The 20,442-nt window shown below is 37.2% G+C and overlaps 2 protein-coding genes across 3 annotated transcripts; both read left to right on the forward strand.

Annotated features, from left to right (window-relative positions):
- Positions 1 to 5,779: 5,779 nt before the first annotated feature.
- LOC103444657 (abscisic stress-ripening protein 2-like) lies at positions 5,780 to 8,096 on the forward strand. 2 transcript variants are annotated; one of them, XM_070807317.1, is made up of 3 exons: positions 5,780 to 5,969; positions 6,042 to 6,122; positions 7,710 to 8,096. In XM_070807317.1, exons 1-3 carry the CDS (start codon positions 5,904 to 5,906, stop codon positions 7,890 to 7,892), a joined length of 330 nt encoding a protein of 109 aa, XP_070663418.1. In that variant the 5' UTR covers positions 5,780 to 5,903; the 3' UTR covers positions 7,893 to 8,096. The 2 variants fall into 2 exon arrangements, with proteins under 2 accessions (XP_070663418.1, XP_008381832.1); XM_008383610.4 differs by having other exon boundaries at positions 5,788 to 6,122.
- A 3,161-nt stretch (positions 8,097 to 11,257) lies between these two features.
- On the forward strand, positions 11,258 to 14,691 carry LOC139188500 (uncharacterized). The gene is made up of 3 exons (XM_070806079.1): positions 11,258 to 11,445; positions 11,541 to 12,595; positions 13,712 to 14,691. Exons 1-3 carry the CDS (start codon positions 11,258 to 11,260, stop codon positions 14,689 to 14,691), a joined length of 2,223 nt encoding a protein of 740 aa, XP_070662180.1.
- Positions 14,692 to 20,442: the final 5,751 nt, after the last annotated feature.

Genomic DNA, 20,442 nt, shown 5'->3' on the forward strand with positions numbered 1-20,442 from the left:
ACGGCCGCTATAACTACCACTAGCTACCGGCCATAATAAATTATCATTCTTGCCGGAAGTCTTGGATAATATGTCTGCCGGAACTCTAGGAGGGAGTGAGTATCTGGCGGTGAATATACTCTTAAAGACAGATGCCCAAACTCCAACTGCCATTCAAATGAAATGAAACCCGCACTAGTCACTACCACTACCAACACAGGCCATAATAAATTATATATCTTTCCTTAGTCAAGAAGGAAAGGAGGGATTTGGCCCTCACCTCACCTCAACTATTTTGTAAGGAACTCAAATGGAAAAGGTTTACCGTTACTATAACGTGTCGGTCTAACTATATATCAGTCTAACTATATAATGCTATGTATTATTAGAACATTACATGACGATGAATTCGTTTCATGCAAGATGATCTCCAACTTTTTAGAAAGTTGATAATCTACCATAAACACATTCGGTAATATGTGGAGTAGCCCACATGCAATATCCCTTCTTTATTCGATGTGAGATTCATACTTTCAACACACCCTCCTCATGAGTAGCAAGCTTTCAAGCATAATACAAGGACAACACAAATAAGGTGATGTGAAATACGTGTCGTTGTTGGACTTCACAAGCGAAACAACCTATTCTAATACCAAGTAGAAATATGACTCATTGTATTGATTTGTTTGTATATATATATATCAATCTATATTTAGATAGGAAACTCGACATCACTTACAATTAAAATTTACATTTCGTGCCATAATTATGAAGATGATTTCAAAGTAATTAACTTTAATTTATAAAAAAAAATATTAGTCAATTTGGAAATATTTGAGGCATCTAATTGAGTTCAAAGAAATTGACGAAGACTATGTTCTAAGAAACTAGTGAAATACAATTAAATAGGTAAATGATTTCGGATTGATTGAATTTCTGCAAGGATGTGATATGAATCGTAACTTACAAAATAAATGATTTGGATCTTTAAAATTTGATGCGGAGTGGGTCTCATAACTAATTCCAATTTTGTTCAAATATATGGGGGATCCCTTCACTTAGGCCATCTCCAACCGAAAGGGAGCCAAAGGGCCATGTTTAGCCCTATAGCCTTGCAATAAATTATTTTTTAATGAACAATGCCTAGCTATATTTTATACCATCTCCAACTAAGGATGACAAAGGGCCATAGGCCAAAACATAGCCCTTTGACAAAAAACACATCTCCAACCAAAGGGGGCTATAGCCCCTCAATAATTTATTATTTTAATTGAATTAATATGGTTAATTGAATTAAACTACCATATTAAAATAAGGTTTTCAGACATATTTTGAGTACCACTTGTCGCTAAATGAATAAGCTTTCGGATTTCTTATCCTTATATATGAAAAGGATGTGAAAAATTGGTGAAGAATTTGAAATAAAATGAGATAAGATAGTATGAAATGGTGAAAAGAATGTGAGAAATGGTGTAGAAATGGCTTAGGTATTTATAGGAAAAAAATTAGAAATTTTTTTAATTTCGTCTTAAAAAAAAAAAAATCAAATCCAACAGTAACCTAACATCAACTAGCATGGGTTTGGGCTGGTGCAAACGGGCTGGCTGGCTGGCTCCTTTCGGCCAGCTTGCTGGCTTAGTGGATGGATTATGTTCGGTGGGGGCCCACAAGCCTTTTGGCCTAGCCCTTGGTTGGAAACGATTTTCACGTCAAAACGGGCTATATTTTGGCCTATGACCCTTTGGCTAGGTTAGTTGGAGATGACCTTAGAAGACTTGTAAGGTTATTATAGTAGAAAGTGTATTTAGATGTGGTCCCAACCTGGATTACAAAGGAGGACGAGGATCCTCTGGATCCTCTTTGTGGGGATCCGGGGATCAATCAATCGTACCCGTTCATCATACATTGGGCAATCAATTTTCGTTAAGTACTATTTATATTCAATTTCAAATAAAATTTTTTAAATAATTTCTAACCGTACAATGTACAATGAATAGACACAATTGATTGATTCTCCAGATCCCCATAAAGAAGATTCGAAGAGGATCCTATTCCTATAAAGGAATCATGTGGATTGCTTTCTAGGGTTCTAAGTTCTATAGCAATTACCGTATGAGAGAGGCTATAACCTTTCTAATTGCAACACACGGTTTCAATTGTTATAGATAATTATGCAAAGGAAAATCCAGAACCAGTGCAAAGTCACAACCCCAAAACTATGAACCCTTTCTAATTGCTGTGCTTCCTTCATAAGTACCAGTGGGGCAGAAATCGTCTTTGACCGGTCGAATGCTTGTCTCGACTCAATTTGAGATTTTTCTAATTCCATTCAATTTTGTCATATTCATATATTTAACTTTTGGTTATTATACATAGCAATTTAACACTTTTATTCCAACAATCCGTGTCATGAAACTAACAGTCTTATAAGTAAAATATTGATCAACTAAGTACTATATAAAAAGAAAAACAAGATTAATACTTGCACCCCCACACTGGAGTCATGCACATATTCACTTCTTTGAGAATAATGTATCTTCACCATATAACTTTTATAATTGGAACCGTTTAGTTTTTTAATCTTCATTAAAAGATTATCCCTACAAAACATACGTTATTCGCAAAAAGTGAAATTTGTACATTCTCTCAATAAAGGAATGGAAGTTTTATCCAAACGGACGAAAGATAACCTAACTTTTTGACGTAATTACTTGGTTGGGTAGATGCATGGTCCGAAATGCCGATAATATCGGCGATATATCGCCGATATTATCGGTTTTTAGGGGAACCGATTTTTTTTTCAATATCCAAATGGTTTTCGGGATAATATCGGAACTGGCCTGCTCAGAGAAGAACGTCAGAGATGTAGAAGCTCCGGCCGACTGTAAAACAGGACCCTAGACTCCGATCTAGGTATGAAAATGAAATAGAAGACGAGATGAACGTTTTTATATATGAAGTTTGCCATGAAACCGTCGGAGGTGTTCGGAAAGTGAGTCGACACGCACGGCCTCGCCGGAGTTCGCCGAGTTGCAGACACGAGAAGGAGAGGGAGAAAGACGAGGTTGCTGATGATGATGGGTGTGCGTGTGTGTATGTGGGTCTCGAACCCTCGGTGCAGAGAGAAAGGAGAGAGACGACGGCGGCGACGAGGGAGAAGCAGAAGCCGATCTGCCGATGTGGGTCTCTGTGCGTGTGTGTGGGAGTGGGAGAAGGATAAATGATGATCAATTGGGTGGGTGAGGGTGGTTTCTCAGGTGGGGGTGCCCAGATCTAGCGGAAGGGAGGGATAACGGAGGAGGTCGGAGGGGGTCGAACATGCGAAGAGTGAGGAATTTGAGAGAATATGGATGGAGAGAGAGAGATAGGCGACTAAAAGGCAAAGTGGGAATAAAAAGGGAAAGAGTCTGACGGCAATATGGATTTTGATAGGTTATGAAGAAAGATGATGGGTTGGGATTTTTTGCATTTTTGGGAATTAAGTGGGACTCTTACTTTGCAATTTTCTTAATGCCCATTTTGCATTTTGAAAATAAAATAAAATAAAATATTGTTTTCAATCACAATTTTACATAATTTAAGAGCATCTTCAATATAAATTTTAAATAAACCCCCCCCCCCCCAAACATATAATTCTTAAATAAAAAAAATAAAGTGTAATAAGTCACTCATGTAGCTTACCATGCAATGTATAAAGTGTAAAATATTGTACTAATTCATTATATATAAATGATTATGATGTGTTTAAAATTCTTTCATTAATTACTACATATTTTCTACACTCACAATGTTTGCCAGCTCGCTATATAATCAACTTAAATCAGTTAAATCCATCATGCAATGCATTTCCTTCCAATTTTTTGTGATAAACTAATAGATAATTGACTAAATAAACATCCTACAAAGTTTCAATAAAAATTTCCAAGTTTTTCTTACAATTTCCGTGGTTTCCATGTAATTTTTATCGATATCGATATTATCCCGATATTTCTATCCATATTTCCGTGTTTTCGGACTACCGATATTTCCGATATTACCGATATTTAATAACTTGGGTAGATGAAGAAGTTCTTTCCATCTCAACCAAACGGATAATACTTGAATCCTCACCGGTTAGACCCAACATATTGCATTTTTAAGGTGGACCAATAATATTGAAACAGCTGGCATTTTAAGTAATTTTTCATTATTAACCAAACACCCGCTATTTCCCTAACCAAACACTCCAAATTTCCTCTTCATCACTATCCAATCACTCATCTTCTCACTCAACAAGACAAGCAGACGCCCCATCCGTAAGTGTCAACCGACCACCGTGGCCTCGTCAGATCACCCATCATCAGAGGATTTGCTCTCTCTTTCGTTCTTTCTCTTCGAATCAACATCAAAAGGAAGTCGCCGGATGCAATCGACGCCGATGATGACATGGTTTTCGGCGAAGGGCAGAGAAGTGGTTGTGGGTATCTTCTGTAGTTTGATAGTCGACGTTGATGTTGACGTGGTCTCCGGCGAAGGAAGGGGAGGGAAGTGGTGCTGCCATGGCTAAGATAAAGAAGAGGGTTTGGGGGCGGGACGATAGAGAGATTGGAGGAGAAGATGCGGGTGGGTTCGACGAAGGAGACGAGGTTACCGGCACTAAAACTGGCAGAAGCAAGAAGTAGATGGAGGCTGGGAGGGGGAGGGCGTTGGGGAAGAAAGGGGTTGTTTGGATGTATGGTTAACATTGTGTTTGGCTACATGTTTATATAGAACTTATATTGAAACAGGTGTTTTGTTCTCATCACTTCATTTAGTCAGTCTTTTGGGTACTCCACATTGAGTACCCAAGTATTTTCCATACTTTAATAGTATAACTTTAAACAAAATAAAAATAATAATAAAAAAGTCAACAAGATGCTTGTGAATATACCTTTTTTTCACAATAATTAAAATTTTTAACATCTTTTTTACTTCGATGGATGATACATTTCTTCACAACATGGATCTTGACCTCTAATGTTATCAGCCAAGTGTACACGTTGTCTGTGTATGTCAATTTTGTGCTAATCTTAACAATAAACTAGCATTATGACGTTCAATCAAATTGATTTTTGTTTAGATTAAAACATATATAATATAAGGTATAACAACAAAAGTTACCATGATATAAACAAATTTATGACACGGTCAGTTCTTCTTTTTAAGGTTTGGCTACAATGGTACTTACTACTCAATGATATGAATTTATGTAGATCTAACTTTTTGTTTTTCTTTGACAAAAAAATCTTTTGTTTTCAGATCACTTAGTGGTATGTACCGTGAAAGAAAAAATTTATTTTTCTAATGATTTTTCCTCTTTTTAAGGATCAATCCACAGTATCACGAGTGTACACCACCATACATGTGAAAAGTTGAACCTCTGCGTTCTGTCCAAAGGCCTATTAAAAATTTTGTGAAGTTTGAATGAACCACTCTTCGAGTATTTCCTTGAATAGCACCTATATGGGTTGAGTCCCAGTTGAGAATTTCCTCAAATAACACCATACTACTTGATCTAATTTCTCATATCTATCACTTTATTAGGAGAGAGCAATCCTAGCCGTCCACCAAAGCAAGCATGGCTAGCGATCCATGTGGCGGCAAGAGCATGAGTGTCTAACTTTGAGTAAATAGGAAGAACACATTTTTTTATCATATAAGTATGTTATTTGATTTGACAAATGCTACTTATATGTCTTGTCAATTAATAAGTTTATCTCACTAAGTATTGAATCCTTTTAATTTTGCCCTACTTAGTACTTTACATTTGAACCTGTAAATATTGGGCATCACATTTATAAATACCCTCCACCATGCAACCAACTCCCTCACACCATCACAACCCACATTACAACTTCTCCTCCTCATAACCAATCTGTTTTCCGTATAATCCCCCAAAACCTATCATGTCTGAAGAGAAGCACCACCACGGTCTCTTCCACCACCACAAAGATGAAGACAAACCCTCAGACTACCCTCAGTCTGGCTATAGCGAGGCCACTGTGGCATATGGCGCCACCACCACTCTTGATCCTGAAATTGATTACAAGAAAGAGGAGAAGCACCACAAGCATCTCGAGCACCTCAGCGAGGCCGGTGTTGTTGCTGCCGGCGCTTATGGCTTGGTATGTATTGAGTTTTAATAGTGTAGTGTTATCTACACATCTATTTTTATCTCTTACACACCTTTCAATTTTCAGCTGTCAAATCGAATAAACTAAGAAGATATGGACAATAATTAACAAAGGATGTGTGTGAGGTAAAAGAGATGTGTGAATAACACTACCCCTTTAGCCACCCACCTATATATATATTTCTTAAAATTATTAATGATTTGATTATTTGATATATACTTCATTCATTATCACTTTACCATATTTTTGCAACTGAATGATCCCCGTCGTCCTCCCGAACCTTCTGTCAACTCCGTCCATTACGAGACGTTAGCTTTTGATCACGAAATACTAGATATATATATTAGCAGTAAGTCGTCGTTATCAACGGTACCATGTTAATATTGTGGAACAAAACGATCAATGGACGGAATTGATGAACTAGGTATGTAAGATACGGAACCAAAAAGTCCACAGGTAAATGGTACAGTTACAAGCAGGAGAAGAAATGAGTAAAGTGATACTCTCGTAATAGTTCATGTAGGGTTTTGATATATAATCGTTTTTTATTTACCACCAACTTATACACACACACACACACACCCACTAGACTTCACGCACGCACTCACGCACGTGCAGAAGACATTTTTTGAATCACAGCGTGCTAGACTTACAAGTTTTAAATATATTTATATGCGTAAATTGAACAAGGAAAGTTAAATATTTGAAGTAAATGAATAATTTTAGATCATGCTAAAAGAAACCCCTCATAAACCAATTAAAGCAGCTGAATTCACATAATAAAATCGGTTTCTATAGAATTTACATTAAGAATAGAGTAAATAATATTTAATAAACAATTGATTGAATCACATTATTGTTAACTCATTATGAGGCTAAGCCCATCCCCTCCCCATTAGTGTAGATAATATCTTTTGTTAAAAAAAAATCATTTGACAATTAATTTAATCACATTATTATCTGCGTGCGAAAGACCTTTTTTTATAAAGAAAATAATATTTAATAAACAACTGATTGAATCACATTATTGCTAATCTATTGTAAGATACTAATTAAAATAAAAAATAAAATAAAAAATTTTACTAATTTATCATGGTCACTACTCACCTCTTAAGATGTTTTGAACATAATGTTCATCATTTTCCTTATTTTTTTATTATATTTTTCTTTCTCCTTCACGTGGGCACCATCAACTTTCACTTATCCCTTCATTTTTTTATTCTTTTCTCTCTTCCCACTTATATTTATATTATATTTTATGATGACCAAATTATCCCTGCATTACTTGATATATTCTATTGGTTATCCCTTCATTTTTTATTCTTTTCTCTCTTCCCACTTATATTTATATTATATTTTATGATGACCAAATTATCCCTGCATTACTTGATATATTCTATTGGGCTGCTTTTGGATTTTTTTGGTTGAGGGGTAATTTTGTCCTAATATTTTTGTCAAATGCGTGACCTCAAAGTTTTTGTTAGCATGCGTGACCCCAAATTGGGGCTCTTGATATATACATATAAGAACAAGTCTAATGTGTGTTAACTTATGTCATTTTTATATGATGTGGTGCAGCATGAGAAGCACAAGGCAAACAAAGACCCAGAGCATGCCCACAAGCACAAGATAGAAGAAGAGATTGCTGCAGCAGCTGCAGTTGGTGCCGGTGGATTTGCCTTCCATGAGCATCATGAGAAGAAAGAGACAAAGAAAGAAGAGGAAGAGGCTCATGGAAAGAAGCACCACCACCTCTTCTAGATCAATGTGGAACATCATCATCATCCATTTACATTTCATGCTTAATCTCAACAATATCGCTACAAAAGTTTGGTTAATTATGTTTCCTTTTTCAATAAAAAAAAATCAATGCTAAGGAGACTCGCCCAAAATGAAGCTTTCACTTTTGAGAGAGTCTCCTTAACATCTCAAAAAAAAAAAAGTGTCGTTTTATTTAACGTGTGACATGTGGTTTTCTTTTAGCATGCCACGCATGTATGTATGTTATTGTCATTGTTCATAATAATATCGTTTATTTGGTACTTATTTTGAGTGGCCACATCTTATTTTGAATGATTTCTTATACCACATCAACAAAATATTTTATATGTAGAGATTGGGGATCGATATTTTGTCAATAACAACTACGAAAAGTTGACTTAGCAAGTTTGTATCCTATAAGACGAAGGGTACGCGGACATCTCACACTGGTTTTTGAGTCGTGGGAGCATCATGGTCGTGCTATGTAATTGTCATTGACATCATCAATAATTAATTTAGATTTTCTTTAGGAAGTACCTATCGTAACAATATTTATGTCCCACATTTTATTCATACGATATTATACTTTAATCCAATTTTCAGGAAAAAAATATAGTTAATTTAGATTTTCTTTAGGAAATACCTATCATAAGAATATTTATGTACCATATTTGATTCATACGATATTATACTTTAATCCAAATTTGAGAAAAAAAATCGTATAATTGTGGTTTTGCTACTCACGTGTATATGTCTTAATATGTATATGTCATATCAATTTTGTCTCATTAGATATTGAATGTACACACCACTTTTTACGTCTAAGGATCGACATATTAAGAACACAAAAATCAAACACAATATCTCAAATGTTAAAAGAAATGCGATGGTAAAAGTAAATTAAAGTCATCACTTAACGGTTAATTAATATTTTGGAGAAATTAGGTTTACATTCCTTATTTTGCTACTCCATTGATTAAAATGTTATTCCTTGTCAATTTTTTATCAAAGTCATTGGGTATTAATAACATCATTAATTATTTCAATAATAAAATATATTTTTTTAAATACTTTCCTTTAGTATTAAGAATGCTACAATTAATATATTTTCTAATTTTTTTTATTTTTAGTTTGTACCCATTTTTAATTTGCGAACCTTTCTTAATTTTTACCAATTTTCTTTTCAGTTTTAATTTGTACTCATGGATTAATTTCTTTTTGTGCCCATATTTTTTAAAGTTTTATTTGTATTTGTACCCATTTGTTTACCGTCACGTGATCTTGTATAATTAATCAATGATAGAAAAATTACATATGGTATATTTATGTTTTATGGCTAAACTTTGTATCATATATTTATATTTTTAGTTTGTACCCACTTTTAATTTGCAACATTTTTTAAAATTTGTAGTATTTTCTTTTTAGTTTTAATTTGTACCCATGTATATTAATTTCTTTTTGCACCCATATTTTTTAAAATTTCATTTGTACTCATAATTTTTTAATCTTTTATTTGTACCCTAATTTATTTATAACGTACCTGTCACAGCCCGTCCCGGAGATGTGTATTATTTATTTATCGACGGTGTGAAATTACATAAATACCCCTGGAAGTTGAGAACTATTATGGGATGTTGTGGTTTAGACTTAAAATTTTGGACCAATTAGCTATATTCCTCTATTATTGGACCCAATTAGAACTAAGTGTTCTCTTAGTTGTGATTGGTGGCTTTTGGACCATATTGGATATATATGCCAGGTGTATCCGATATTATGACAGGTGTATTTAATGTATGCTAGGTCATTAAAGACTGCCACATCAGCAGCAGCTTAGGATATAGATCATTGTTTGGTGAACTACCTATATAGAGTATTAGCTCCTTGTATTAGATAAGCATGGTTGTAATAACTGTTTTTGAGAAATCAGAAAATACATCTTTCTTCTCCTCTAAGCTTCTCTGTGCTCTGCAATTCTACAATTCTTTCATGAGGGTTAAGATGGTATCACGAGCCTAGAATCGCTTGCGCTCTTGATGCTAGGTTACTTTTCCGCTGCTCAATTGAATTTTGATGGTGATTTCGTTCCCTTTTCCTCTGTTATTTGGTGCGATATAGCTGTATAGTTTTGCAGTTCTTGATGTTTGTGAATTTTTTTTTTTTTTTGAAATTAAGGAATGTTTGAAGGCCGATGCCGTAAATCATTACTATTTTGTTTATTGTTGAGAAGTTCCGAGGTCGATGCCAAGAACGAAGTGTTGTTATGATTATCTGGATTCTTTGATGAAGGCCGATGCCATGTATTTTGATTCTTGAAGATTTATCGATTGTTATAGTTTGGAATTAATTTGTTGGTGGTTTCTTCATTACTGCTCTGGTTTTTGGGCGAAATTTGGCTACTTTTTTATTTGGGTTTTTCTTGCTGTGGTGCAATTTTCTCTGGGTATAGGTTGATATCTTGCTTTAATCTTTTGGGACAATCTTACTGCTAGTAATCATGTTGACTTCTATAAAGATTGAGAGTTTTTTGGGAATGCTCACTATTAAGCTCAATGATGAAAACTTTATCAAATGGAGTTTTCAATTTTGTTCTGTGCTTCGTGGATACGATCTTCTTGATCATTTCATTGGTGAATCAGTTTGTCCTCCCAAGTTTGTTCTTATTCCTGATCTTGGTGTTACGAACGAAATTAATACTGCTTATAAAGAATGGGTTAAGAAAGATATGGCATTGCTTAGTCTTTTAATTGCAACACTAAATGATGATGTGATTGAGCATGTAGTGGGATGTAAGACTTCATATGAGGCCTGGACAGCTTTGCAAGATCGATATATGTTTATTTCTAAAGCTAGTGTGAACCATTTGAAAGCTGAATTACACATTATGCAGAAGGATGGTGATTCTATTGATAAATACTTGCTGAGATTAAAGGGTATTAAGGATCAACTACAAGCAGCCGGTGAAAAGGTTTATGACAATGATCTTATAATCGCTGCTCTTACTGGTTTACCTCCTAACTATGATATGATTCGAACTGTCATATTGGCAAGGGAAAGTCCTATTATGTTTAAGGAATTCCGAGCACAATTGATTGGTGTAGAAAAGAATATTGAAACTAGAGTTCAATCTTTAGTTCACAGTATGGCTGCCATGTATGTAAATGGTCATTCTCCACCTGGTGTTGGTATGAATTTTTCGAGTTCATCAAATTCATATGTGATTGGTTCTGCTCCAGCTTCTCCGAGCTTTGGTTATGGTTTTACTGGTTCTAATTCTTAGATTTTGTCTCAATCATCTTCTCAATGAGGATATCAGTCGAATGGTAATGGTCTTATTGTTAGAAATGGTTTTTCATCCAATTCTAATAATGGTGGTAATCAAGGGCAGAGATATTTTGGTACTAGCTCTAACTCATACAGGCCTAAAGGAAATAATGGTTATAAACAGAGGTTCAATGGATCTAATAGAGGTAATTCTTGGCAATCCTGGTCAGGAAACACTTCGAATAGATTTGATGCGATTCCAGAGTGTCAAATTTGCTCCAGAAAAGGTCATGTTGCATTTACATGTTTGTACAGAAACAATAATGGAAAGCCAATACATTAGTGTCAAATTTGTGGTAAGAAAGGGCATATTGCTCTCAATTGCAGGCATAAAAGTAACTATGCATATCAAGGCACTCCACCTCCAGCTTCTTTACCTGCCAATTATGCCAATCAAGGGTTTCATCCTCAGAATCCATCTTATCCCACTGCATCACAGTATATCTCTCCAAGCAATTTCCCTCAATTTACTCAGTATTCAACTCAGAATCTTGCAGTTCCATATTCATCTCAAATAATGCCTCAGGGTAATTTGACTTCTCTTCAATCTACAGGAGGTGACTCATGGATTGTAGACATAGGAGCATCTCATCACATGAGTCCTGATGTAACTGTCCTAACTCGAGCTGCTCCATATGAAGGCACTGAAAAGATTGTTGTAGGCAATGGTGAAGGTCTGGAAGTTAAACACATTGGTCATGGCACTTTACAAACTCAGTCTTATATGTTACATCTCAAAAACATACTACATATCCCTATGTTAACTGTTAACTTACTTTCTGTCAAGAAGCTGTGTGCAAATAATCACAGTTGGTTTATTTGTGATGAATCACAGTTTTTTGTACAGGACAAGGCAACAGGGGTGCTTCTACATCACGGAAAGAGTAGCAATAATGAACTATTCAAGATTCCAGTCCATGTTTTTCCAACAGTGATGACCTCAGGTGCTATTTCTCCAGCTTCTGATTTCTTGGGACATGCAGTCAAATCATCTTTGTGGCATCAGAGATTGGGTCATCCATCCAATGACATTTTAGCTACTATGCTTAAGCATTCTAATATTTCTTGTACTACTGATGATAATGCTAGTATCTGTTCACATTGTATAAGTGGGAAAATGAGCAGATTACCTTTCTTAGACAAGATTGATAAAGTTGATATCCCGTTTTACAAAATTCATAGTGATGTTTGGGGACCATCTTCTACTATTTCTCTGGAAGGCTATAGATACTATGTGTCCTTTATAGATGAAGCCACTAGGTTTGTATGGATATTCCCATTAATAAATAAAGCTGAAGTTTTTGGTACATTTCTCAAATTTTGTGCTTATGTTGACAATCAGTTTCATGTTAGAATTAAGATCTTACAAACTGATGGTGGTGGTGAGTTTATGAGCAATGTGTTTAAGATTTATCTGGATAATAATGGAAAATTGCATCATATATCTTGTCCATATACACCTCAGTAGAATGGATTGGCCGAAAGGAAACATCGGCATCTCATTGAAACAACAATTACTCTTTTATCTGTTGCTAAGCTTCCACAAAAGCTTTGGTTTTATGCGGTTGCACATGCTGTCTTTCTCATCAATCGAATGCCATGTAAGATACTCAAGATGGACTCTCCGTTTAGTAAGTTGTTTGGTTAGCAACCTGGGTTGGGATCATTGAGAGTATTTGGATATGCCATTTATCCTTACTTGAGGCCCTATAATATTCATAAGTTACAACCTAGGTCCACAAAATGTGTATTTCTAGGTTATTCTTCAGAATATAAGGGTGCTCTTTGCTACAATATAGTGACTGGAAAGGTGATTATTTCAAGGCATGTATTATATGATGAAAATTGTTTTCCTTACAAGGATTTAGAGCCTATCAAGAGTTCTATTTAGTCTCAGTCTATTGATATACAAAGTTCAAGGCCTATAATTGTTACACTGCCTTCTCCAGCATCTATACCTCAGACGGAATCTTCACATCAGTTCAATAGTCCTGGAATGCATCATTCATCTACATCAACCTCAGATACTATTAGTTTTCACAGGTTATCATCATCATCTCAGGACTCTAGATCCAATGCTACAAATAGTTCAAATGCTACTCTTTCCAATTCTACCCCAATGTTGCATGTCCTCTAATCCAGCCAGCTCCAGGTTATTTTACCAAGTCTTGCCTCTCCAATTGCAATACCTTCACAATCTGATTCTCTACCACAGGGCATTCAAACTAGATTGAAAACTGGTACAATTTCAAGACAGGATTATTCAGCTCTCACTGCAATTTTTCCTGAAGTGCAGTCCTTAACTTTAAGTGAAGATGGTCATTTTTCTGGAGGGTTTACATTTGTTGCTGACATTGTTGATGCTTCAGAACCTACACCATTTAAACAAGCTTCTTAGATTCCTCAATGGCAGGTTTCCATGTAAGAAGAATTTGATGCACTACAAACTCAAGGTACTTGGGTTCTTGTCCCTTCTTCTTCTGGTAAAAATGTTATAGGCAGTAAGTGGGTCTATAAAATTAAAAGGAATTCTGATGGTACAATATCTCGATACAAGGCTAGGCTTGTTGCTCAAGGCTTTAGTCAACATAAAGGTTTGGACTACACAGAGACTTTTAGTCCAGTGGTTAGGCACACCACTGTGCAATTGATCTTAGCTTTAGCTGCAACATATAAATGGGATCTTAGGCAGCTGGATGTAAAAAATGCATTCCTTCACGGCGACTTGCAAGATGAGGTTTATATGAAACAACCTAGAGGTTTTGTGCATCCTGATTATCCTACACATGTTTGTAAGTTAGTAAAGTCTTTATATGGGCTTAAACAAGCCCCTCGGGCTTGGAATGATAAATTCACCAGTTACTTGCAAGCAGTGGGGTTTCAAGCATCACTTTCAGATTCCAATTTGTTTGTGAAGAAGAGTGGTGATGATGTGGTCATTCTTTTGTTGTATGTTGATGATATAATCATCACAGGATCTAGCTCTACACTGGTTCAATCTGTGATAAACACTATAGGTGCAGTCTTTGATCTCAAAGACAAGGGAAAATTGGCCTATTTTTTAGGACTTCAAGTGGAATACAAGACTAATGGTGATATATTTGTTAACCAAGCCAAGTATGTTGAGGATCTTATACATAAAGATGGGATGGATGATTGCAAGCCTTGTGCAGCACCTTGCAAACCTCACAATCAAGTTCTTGCCACTGAGGGTACTCTTCTTTCTGATCCAACACATTATAGAAGTTTGGTTGGAGCATTGCAATATCTAACCTTCACTAGGCCAGATATTGCATTTACTGTTAACATTGTTTGTCAATATATGAACTCACCAACAGATGTTCATTTTGGTATGGTTAAACATATTTTACGATTTCTGCAAGGGACTCTTCGTTGTGGTCTTACATATACATCAGGGACTTCCATGTCATTGTCTGCATTCAGTGATTCAGACTGGGCTGCTGATCTCAACACTTGACGGTCTATCACAGGATATGTTGTTTATTTGGGGGAAAATATGATATCTTGGCAATCAAAGAAGCAAGCTTCTATTTCAAGGAGTTCTACCGAGGCAGAGTATAGGGCTCTTGCACATACAGCTGCTGATATAGCATGGATCAGGCTCATTCTTCGAGATGTCCACCAATTCCTGTCTTCACCTCCCTTAATTCATTGTGATAATCAGTCGACCATAGCTCTTAGCTTGAATCCAGTTCAGCATTCTCGGATCAAACATTTGGAAACTAACTTCCATTTTGTTCAAGAGAGGGTACAAAAGGGTGACTTGGTGATTCAATATGTTTCAACAAAAGATCAGGTTGCTGATGTTCTCACGAAAGGTCTTCATGGTCCTGATTTCCTTCACCATTGTTTCAATCTTAAGCTCGCCTATCCCAGCTAAGATTGAGAGGGGTATTGGATATATATGCCAGATGTATTCGATATTATGACAGGTGTATTGAATGTATGCTAGGTCATTAAAGACTGCCACATCAGCAACAGCTTAGAATATAGATCATTGTTTGGTGAACCGCCTATATAGAGTATTAGCTCTTTATATTAGATAAGCATGGTTGTAATAACTGTTTTTGAGAAATCAGAAAATACATCTTTCTTTTCTTCTAAGCTTCTCTGTGCTCTGCAATTCTGCAATTCTTTCATGAAGGTTAAGAGACCACATATACCCACCTATCTTCTCTCTCTGCCGTGCTCTCTCATCTCTCGAACTCTCTCTCTTTCTCTCACGTACGGACAACCTTTGAACTCTTCATCTTAAGCATGGATCGGAGCTTTAAAGGTAAGGTCCTTGCTCATTGTAACCTCCTAAATCTATTGGTACCCTTGTTTGGACGTGAATGCTTCGAAAACCCGAGAAACCTTAACCCCGATTTTGTGCACTGTTCATGTACACGTAAAACCTTGTGTTTAAGAGGATTTCAAGCTCACAGGGAGCTTTAGGAGGTCCTAAGAAAGCTCGAGGTAGTTCGTTGGAAGAGTTTGGACGTCGGAGGGCCGAGATCGAAGTTTTTCAAAGTTGACCGGATTATCGAGCTTCCTCAGGTAAATTCTAGTGGATTTCAAGGCTTAAAAATAGTATAACATGATTCTACATGTTATTAGCTTCATTTTGGTACCAATTTCATGAAAAATGGTGAAGAAACGAGGAGAATAGTAGTTTTGAAGTTTTACCCAGAAACCGGCAAAGTCGTCGGCGACCGGCGACTCACCGGACAAGAAAGGGGAATATTCCGTCAGTTTTGATGGAATATGCTAACGCCGTCAGTTAGTTTGGACGGTTACCGTTGGATTTTAACGGAATATTATCGGGAATATTCCTAATGGCAATTAGGGAATCCGTCAGGATTCCCTGCGCGTGGCGGCGTATCTTGCTGTGCACTCGCCGGCGCGTGGTGATGCGTGAGGGGTCCAAAAATTAATCTAAAAATTTGGGGATGATCCGGAGGTTGTGTAGATCACTGTGGTATATTCATATACCCATTTTGAGCATTGTATGAGAAGTTATTAGTTAATTTTGTCTATATACTCTAAAATAACGTTTTTATAGTTAATTCGCATATAGGTGAGACTTATCCTAAGGATGAGCGTATCCAAGGGCCACTCGGGGGCTACGACCCTTCGACATACTAGTGAGTGGGCTTTTGGTTTTCAGTATATATTTATATACTTGATATTTTCCCAGAAAAAATGTGTTTAAATGATAATATGCCATGCATATGCATTTACATTTCAGGTATGAATTGGTGTGTGATACTTTATATGTATAAATGTGGTGTTGTAGAGGATCAGGTAAGCTCAGGTAAGTTATGTTTGGTTATGTGAATTATCGATGATGTGATATATGATTGAATAACATTGAGCTTATAAAACTGCACCTAGGGTGATTGTGATTTAGCCAGAGATATGATACAGGCCTGTTTATTATGTTGTCTCCCGCACTATATGCTCATATTGGATCCAATTTAAGTGCACAGTCTTGTTGTACAGACCTTATTTATGGTTCCGACTCGTAGGTGACTAGCGATTTATCGCCCAGCTATTATGTGAGAGTAGTATTGAGCATGATTATATTACACCCATTATTGTCGTACAGACCTTTTCATTTCGTTCCGACTCTTGTGCAGTATGTTGCCGTATAGGTCATTATAATGATTCCGGCTACATTGACTTTTGAGCTATGAATTCAACCATACAGACTACCACAAGGGTTCCAACTAACATGTTATATTTCTATGAATTTATTCTTACCTGAATTGGTTACTTTGTTATATTTTGACATGGCATACGTATGATTACGATTATGTGAAGCATGAATTGAATTAATATAAATTCATATATATTTATGTATATGCTTATATCTTGATACAACTCCGCCGTGTAAGTTTATCTTACATTGCCGGTCCCAAGCCCGGATAAAGGAGGAGGGGGAGGACGTCAGGTAGTCGACAGCCGGCACTCCATGATCACGTCGAATCCTTATGAAAAAAAAAGGGCGTCACCCGTAAGTGGCGCGCTGTGTGGCCTGAGCACAGTGATAAGTGAGCAAGGGTCGATGTATCTCCATCGGCACCCGGATGCAGTGTTAAATGAGCAAGGGGGCTATAGAAACTTCTTTTCGAACGACTCCACTCAAAGTTGTTTGGGAGCATATGCTCCTATCAACTTTACACGGGACACACAAAAGAAGTACTTTGATCCTATTAGACGGGGAAGGGTGAAGAAGTTAGGACAGAAGGGTAGAGTTCAAGAGAGCAAAATGCGTTTAGGAACGTGGAATATAGGAACCTTGACGGGAAAATCTATGGAAGTAGTAGAAGTTATGGTGAGGAGAAGGATAAATATTATGTGCCTACAAGAAACTAAGTGGGTTGGTCGTAAGGCAAAGGATCTAGAAAACTCAGGGTTTAAACTATGGTATTCGGGCACAAATAGAACGAGAAACGGTGTTGGCATCATCGTGGACAAGACCTTGACACAAGATGTTGTAGATGTCAAGAGGGTAGGAGATAGAATCATGGCAATCAAGATTGTAATAGGACAAGAACTTATCAATGTGATTAGTGCGTACGCACCTCAAGTAGGGTTGGATACGAGTTCGAAGGAGAAATTTTGGGAAGACCTTGGAGACTTGGTGCAAGGAATTGCTCAGACAGAGAAGTTATTTATAGGAGGAGATTTAAATGGACACGTGGGCAGGGAGACAGGCAACTATGGAGGTTTTCATGGTGGCCATGGTTTTGGGGAGAGAAACGAGGATGGGGAAGCTATCTTGGATTTTGCAATGGCATATGATCTCTTCTTAGCCAACACCTTCTTTAAGAAGAGAGAAGAACATGTGATCACCTACAAGAGTGGGTCGTCAAAAACACAAATAGATTTTCTTCTAATGAGGAAAGGGGATCGTATAACTTGTAAGGATTGCAAAGTTATACCAGGAGAGAGCGTGGCTAATCAACATCGCTTGTTGGTGATGGATGTACATATCAAAAGAGTGAGAAAAAAGAACAAGACTTGGAAGTGCCCAAGGACTAGATGGTGGAATCTAAAAGAAGAAAAACAAGCCATTTTCAAAGAGAAAGTAATCACCCAGTGTGTGTGGGATAGAGAGGGGGAAGCTAACCAAATGTGGGATTCCATGGCTAGTTGTATCCGAAAAGTAGCAAAAGAGGTATTAGGAGAGTCCAAGGGCTTTGCCCCACACCAAAAGGAATCTTGGTGGTGGAATGAGGAGGTACAAGCAAAGGTGAAGGCTAAGAAGGAATGTTGTAAAGCCTTATACAAGGATAGGACCGATGAAAATGGTGAAAGGTATAGAAAAGCGAAGCAAGAGGCGAAGAAAGCTGTGAGAGAAGCTAAGTTAGCGGCTTATGACGATATGTATAAGCGACTAGATACCAAAGAAGGAGAGTTGGATATCTATAAACTAGCTAGAGCAAGGGACAAGAAGACAAGGGACCTAAACCAAGTGAGGTGCATCAAGGATGAGGATGGAAAGGTTCTTGCTACAGAGAACGCGGTTAAAGACAGATGGAAAGGTTATTTTCATAATCTTTTCAATGAAGGACATGAAAGGAGTGCTTCTTTAGGGGAGTTGAGTAACTCAGAAGAGTGTAGAAACTACTCTTTTTATCGTAGAATCCGGAAGGAAGAAGTGGGTGTAGCTTTGAAGAAGATGAAGCATAGAAAAGCAGTAGGCCCAGACGATATACCAATCGAAGTGTGGAAAGTTTTGGGAGAGACAGGTATAACATGGCTCACTAACCTTTTCAATAGGATTTTGAAAACGAAGAAGATGCCAAATGAGTGGCGAATGAGCACTTTGGTGCCTATCTACAAGAATAAGGGCGATGTACAAAATTGCATGAACTATAGGGGTATTAAGCTAATGAGTCATACAATGAAGCTCTGGGAGAGAGTCATTGAGCATAGATTGAGGCAAGAGACACGGGTTTCGGACAACCAATTCGGGTTCATGCCAGGGCGCTCAACCATGGAGGCAATCTATCTCTTACGAAGATTGATGGAAAGATATAGAGATGGGAAAAAGGATTTACACATGGTCTTTATAGATTTGGAAAAAGCGTATGATAGGGTCCCAAGAGACATTCTTTGGAGGATTTTAGAGAAGAAAGGAGTACGAGTAGCATATATCCAAGCTATACAGGATATGTATGAAGGAGCAAAGACTGCCGTAAGAACTCATGAAGGACAAACCGAAAGCTTTCCCATAACTGTAGGATTACATCAAGGCTCATCCTTAAGTCCTTACCTTTTTGCGTTGGTAATGGATGAGTTAACAGGACATATTCAAGGTGATATTCCTTGGTGTATGCTTTTCGCAGACGATATAGTGTTGATAGATGAAACTCAGGAAGGGGTAAATGCAAAGCTTAACCTTTGGAGAGAAGTGTTGGAATCTAAAGGTCTTCGCCTAAGCCGATCAAAGACAGAATATATGGAGTGCAAGTTCAGTGCAAATGGAGGCCAAAACGAGTTAGGGGTGAAGATCGGAGATCAAGAAATACCAAAGAGCGACCGTTTTCGTTACCTAGGATCTATCTTGCAAAAGAACGGAGAATTAGATGGAGATCTCAACCATAGAATACAAGCTGGATGGATGAAGTGGAAGAGTGCATCCAGCGTGTTGTGTGACCGCCGTATGCCACTGAAGCTCAAGGGAAAATTTTATAGGACGGCAATAAGGCCGGCGATGCTGTATGGCACAGAATGTTGGGCGGTGAAGCATCAACACGTACACAAAATGGGTGTAGCGGAGATGAGGATGCTTCGTTGGATGTGTGGGCACACGAGAAAGGATAAGATTAGGAATGAGGATATCCGGGGTAAAGTAGGAGTAGCCGAAATTGAAGGAAATATGAGAGAAAATCGGTTACGGTGGTTTGGACATGTGCAAAGAAGGCATATTGACGCTCCGATTAGAAGATGCGACTATGGGACAGAGGTTCAGGGCCGAAGGGGCAGAGGAAGACCTAGGAAAACTTTGGAAGAGACCCTAAGAAAAGACTTAGAGTACTTGGATCTAACGGAGGACATGACACAGGACAGAACACAATGGCGTTCTAAGATTCATATAGCCGATCCCACTCAGTGACTTGGATTTTCCAAGTCTCCAACCAAGAAGTTTTCCTCACTCGGGAAATTAAGGGAACACTACCTCAACCTATATGCTCCACTCACAAAGCTTCAACAT

The sequence above is a fragment of the Malus domestica genome, chromosome 10 (genome assembly GCF_042453785.1).
Source record: "Malus domestica chromosome 10, GDT2T_hap1".
Lineage (NCBI taxonomy): Eukaryota > Viridiplantae > Streptophyta > Magnoliopsida > Rosales > Rosaceae > Malus > Malus domestica.

What these genes read in the sequence shown, in the direction of transcription:
- LOC103444657 (XM_008383610.4), top strand. Translation starts at nt 5,904, where the DNA reads ATGTCTGAAGAGAAGCACCACCACGGTCTCTTCCACCACCACAAAGAT. An exon ending in CTGCCGGCGCTTATGGCTTG is followed by an intron (nt 6,123 to 7,709) that starts GTATGTATTGAG and finishes GATGTGGTGCAG; the next exon opens with CATGAGAAGCACAAGGCAAA.
- LOC139188500 (XM_070806079.1), top strand. Translation starts at nt 11,258, where the DNA reads ATGGTGGTAATCAAGGGCAGAGATATTTTGGTACTAGCTCTAACTCAT. An exon ending in TTTGCTCCAGAAAAGGTCAT is followed by an intron (nt 11,446 to 11,540) that starts GTTGCATTTACA and finishes TCTCAATTGCAG; the next exon opens with GCATAAAAGTAACTATGCAT. An exon ending in CTTACAAACTGATGGTGGTG is followed by an intron (nt 12,596 to 13,711) that starts GTGAGTTTATGA and finishes AAAATGTTATAG; the next exon opens with GCAGTAAGTGGGTCTATAAA.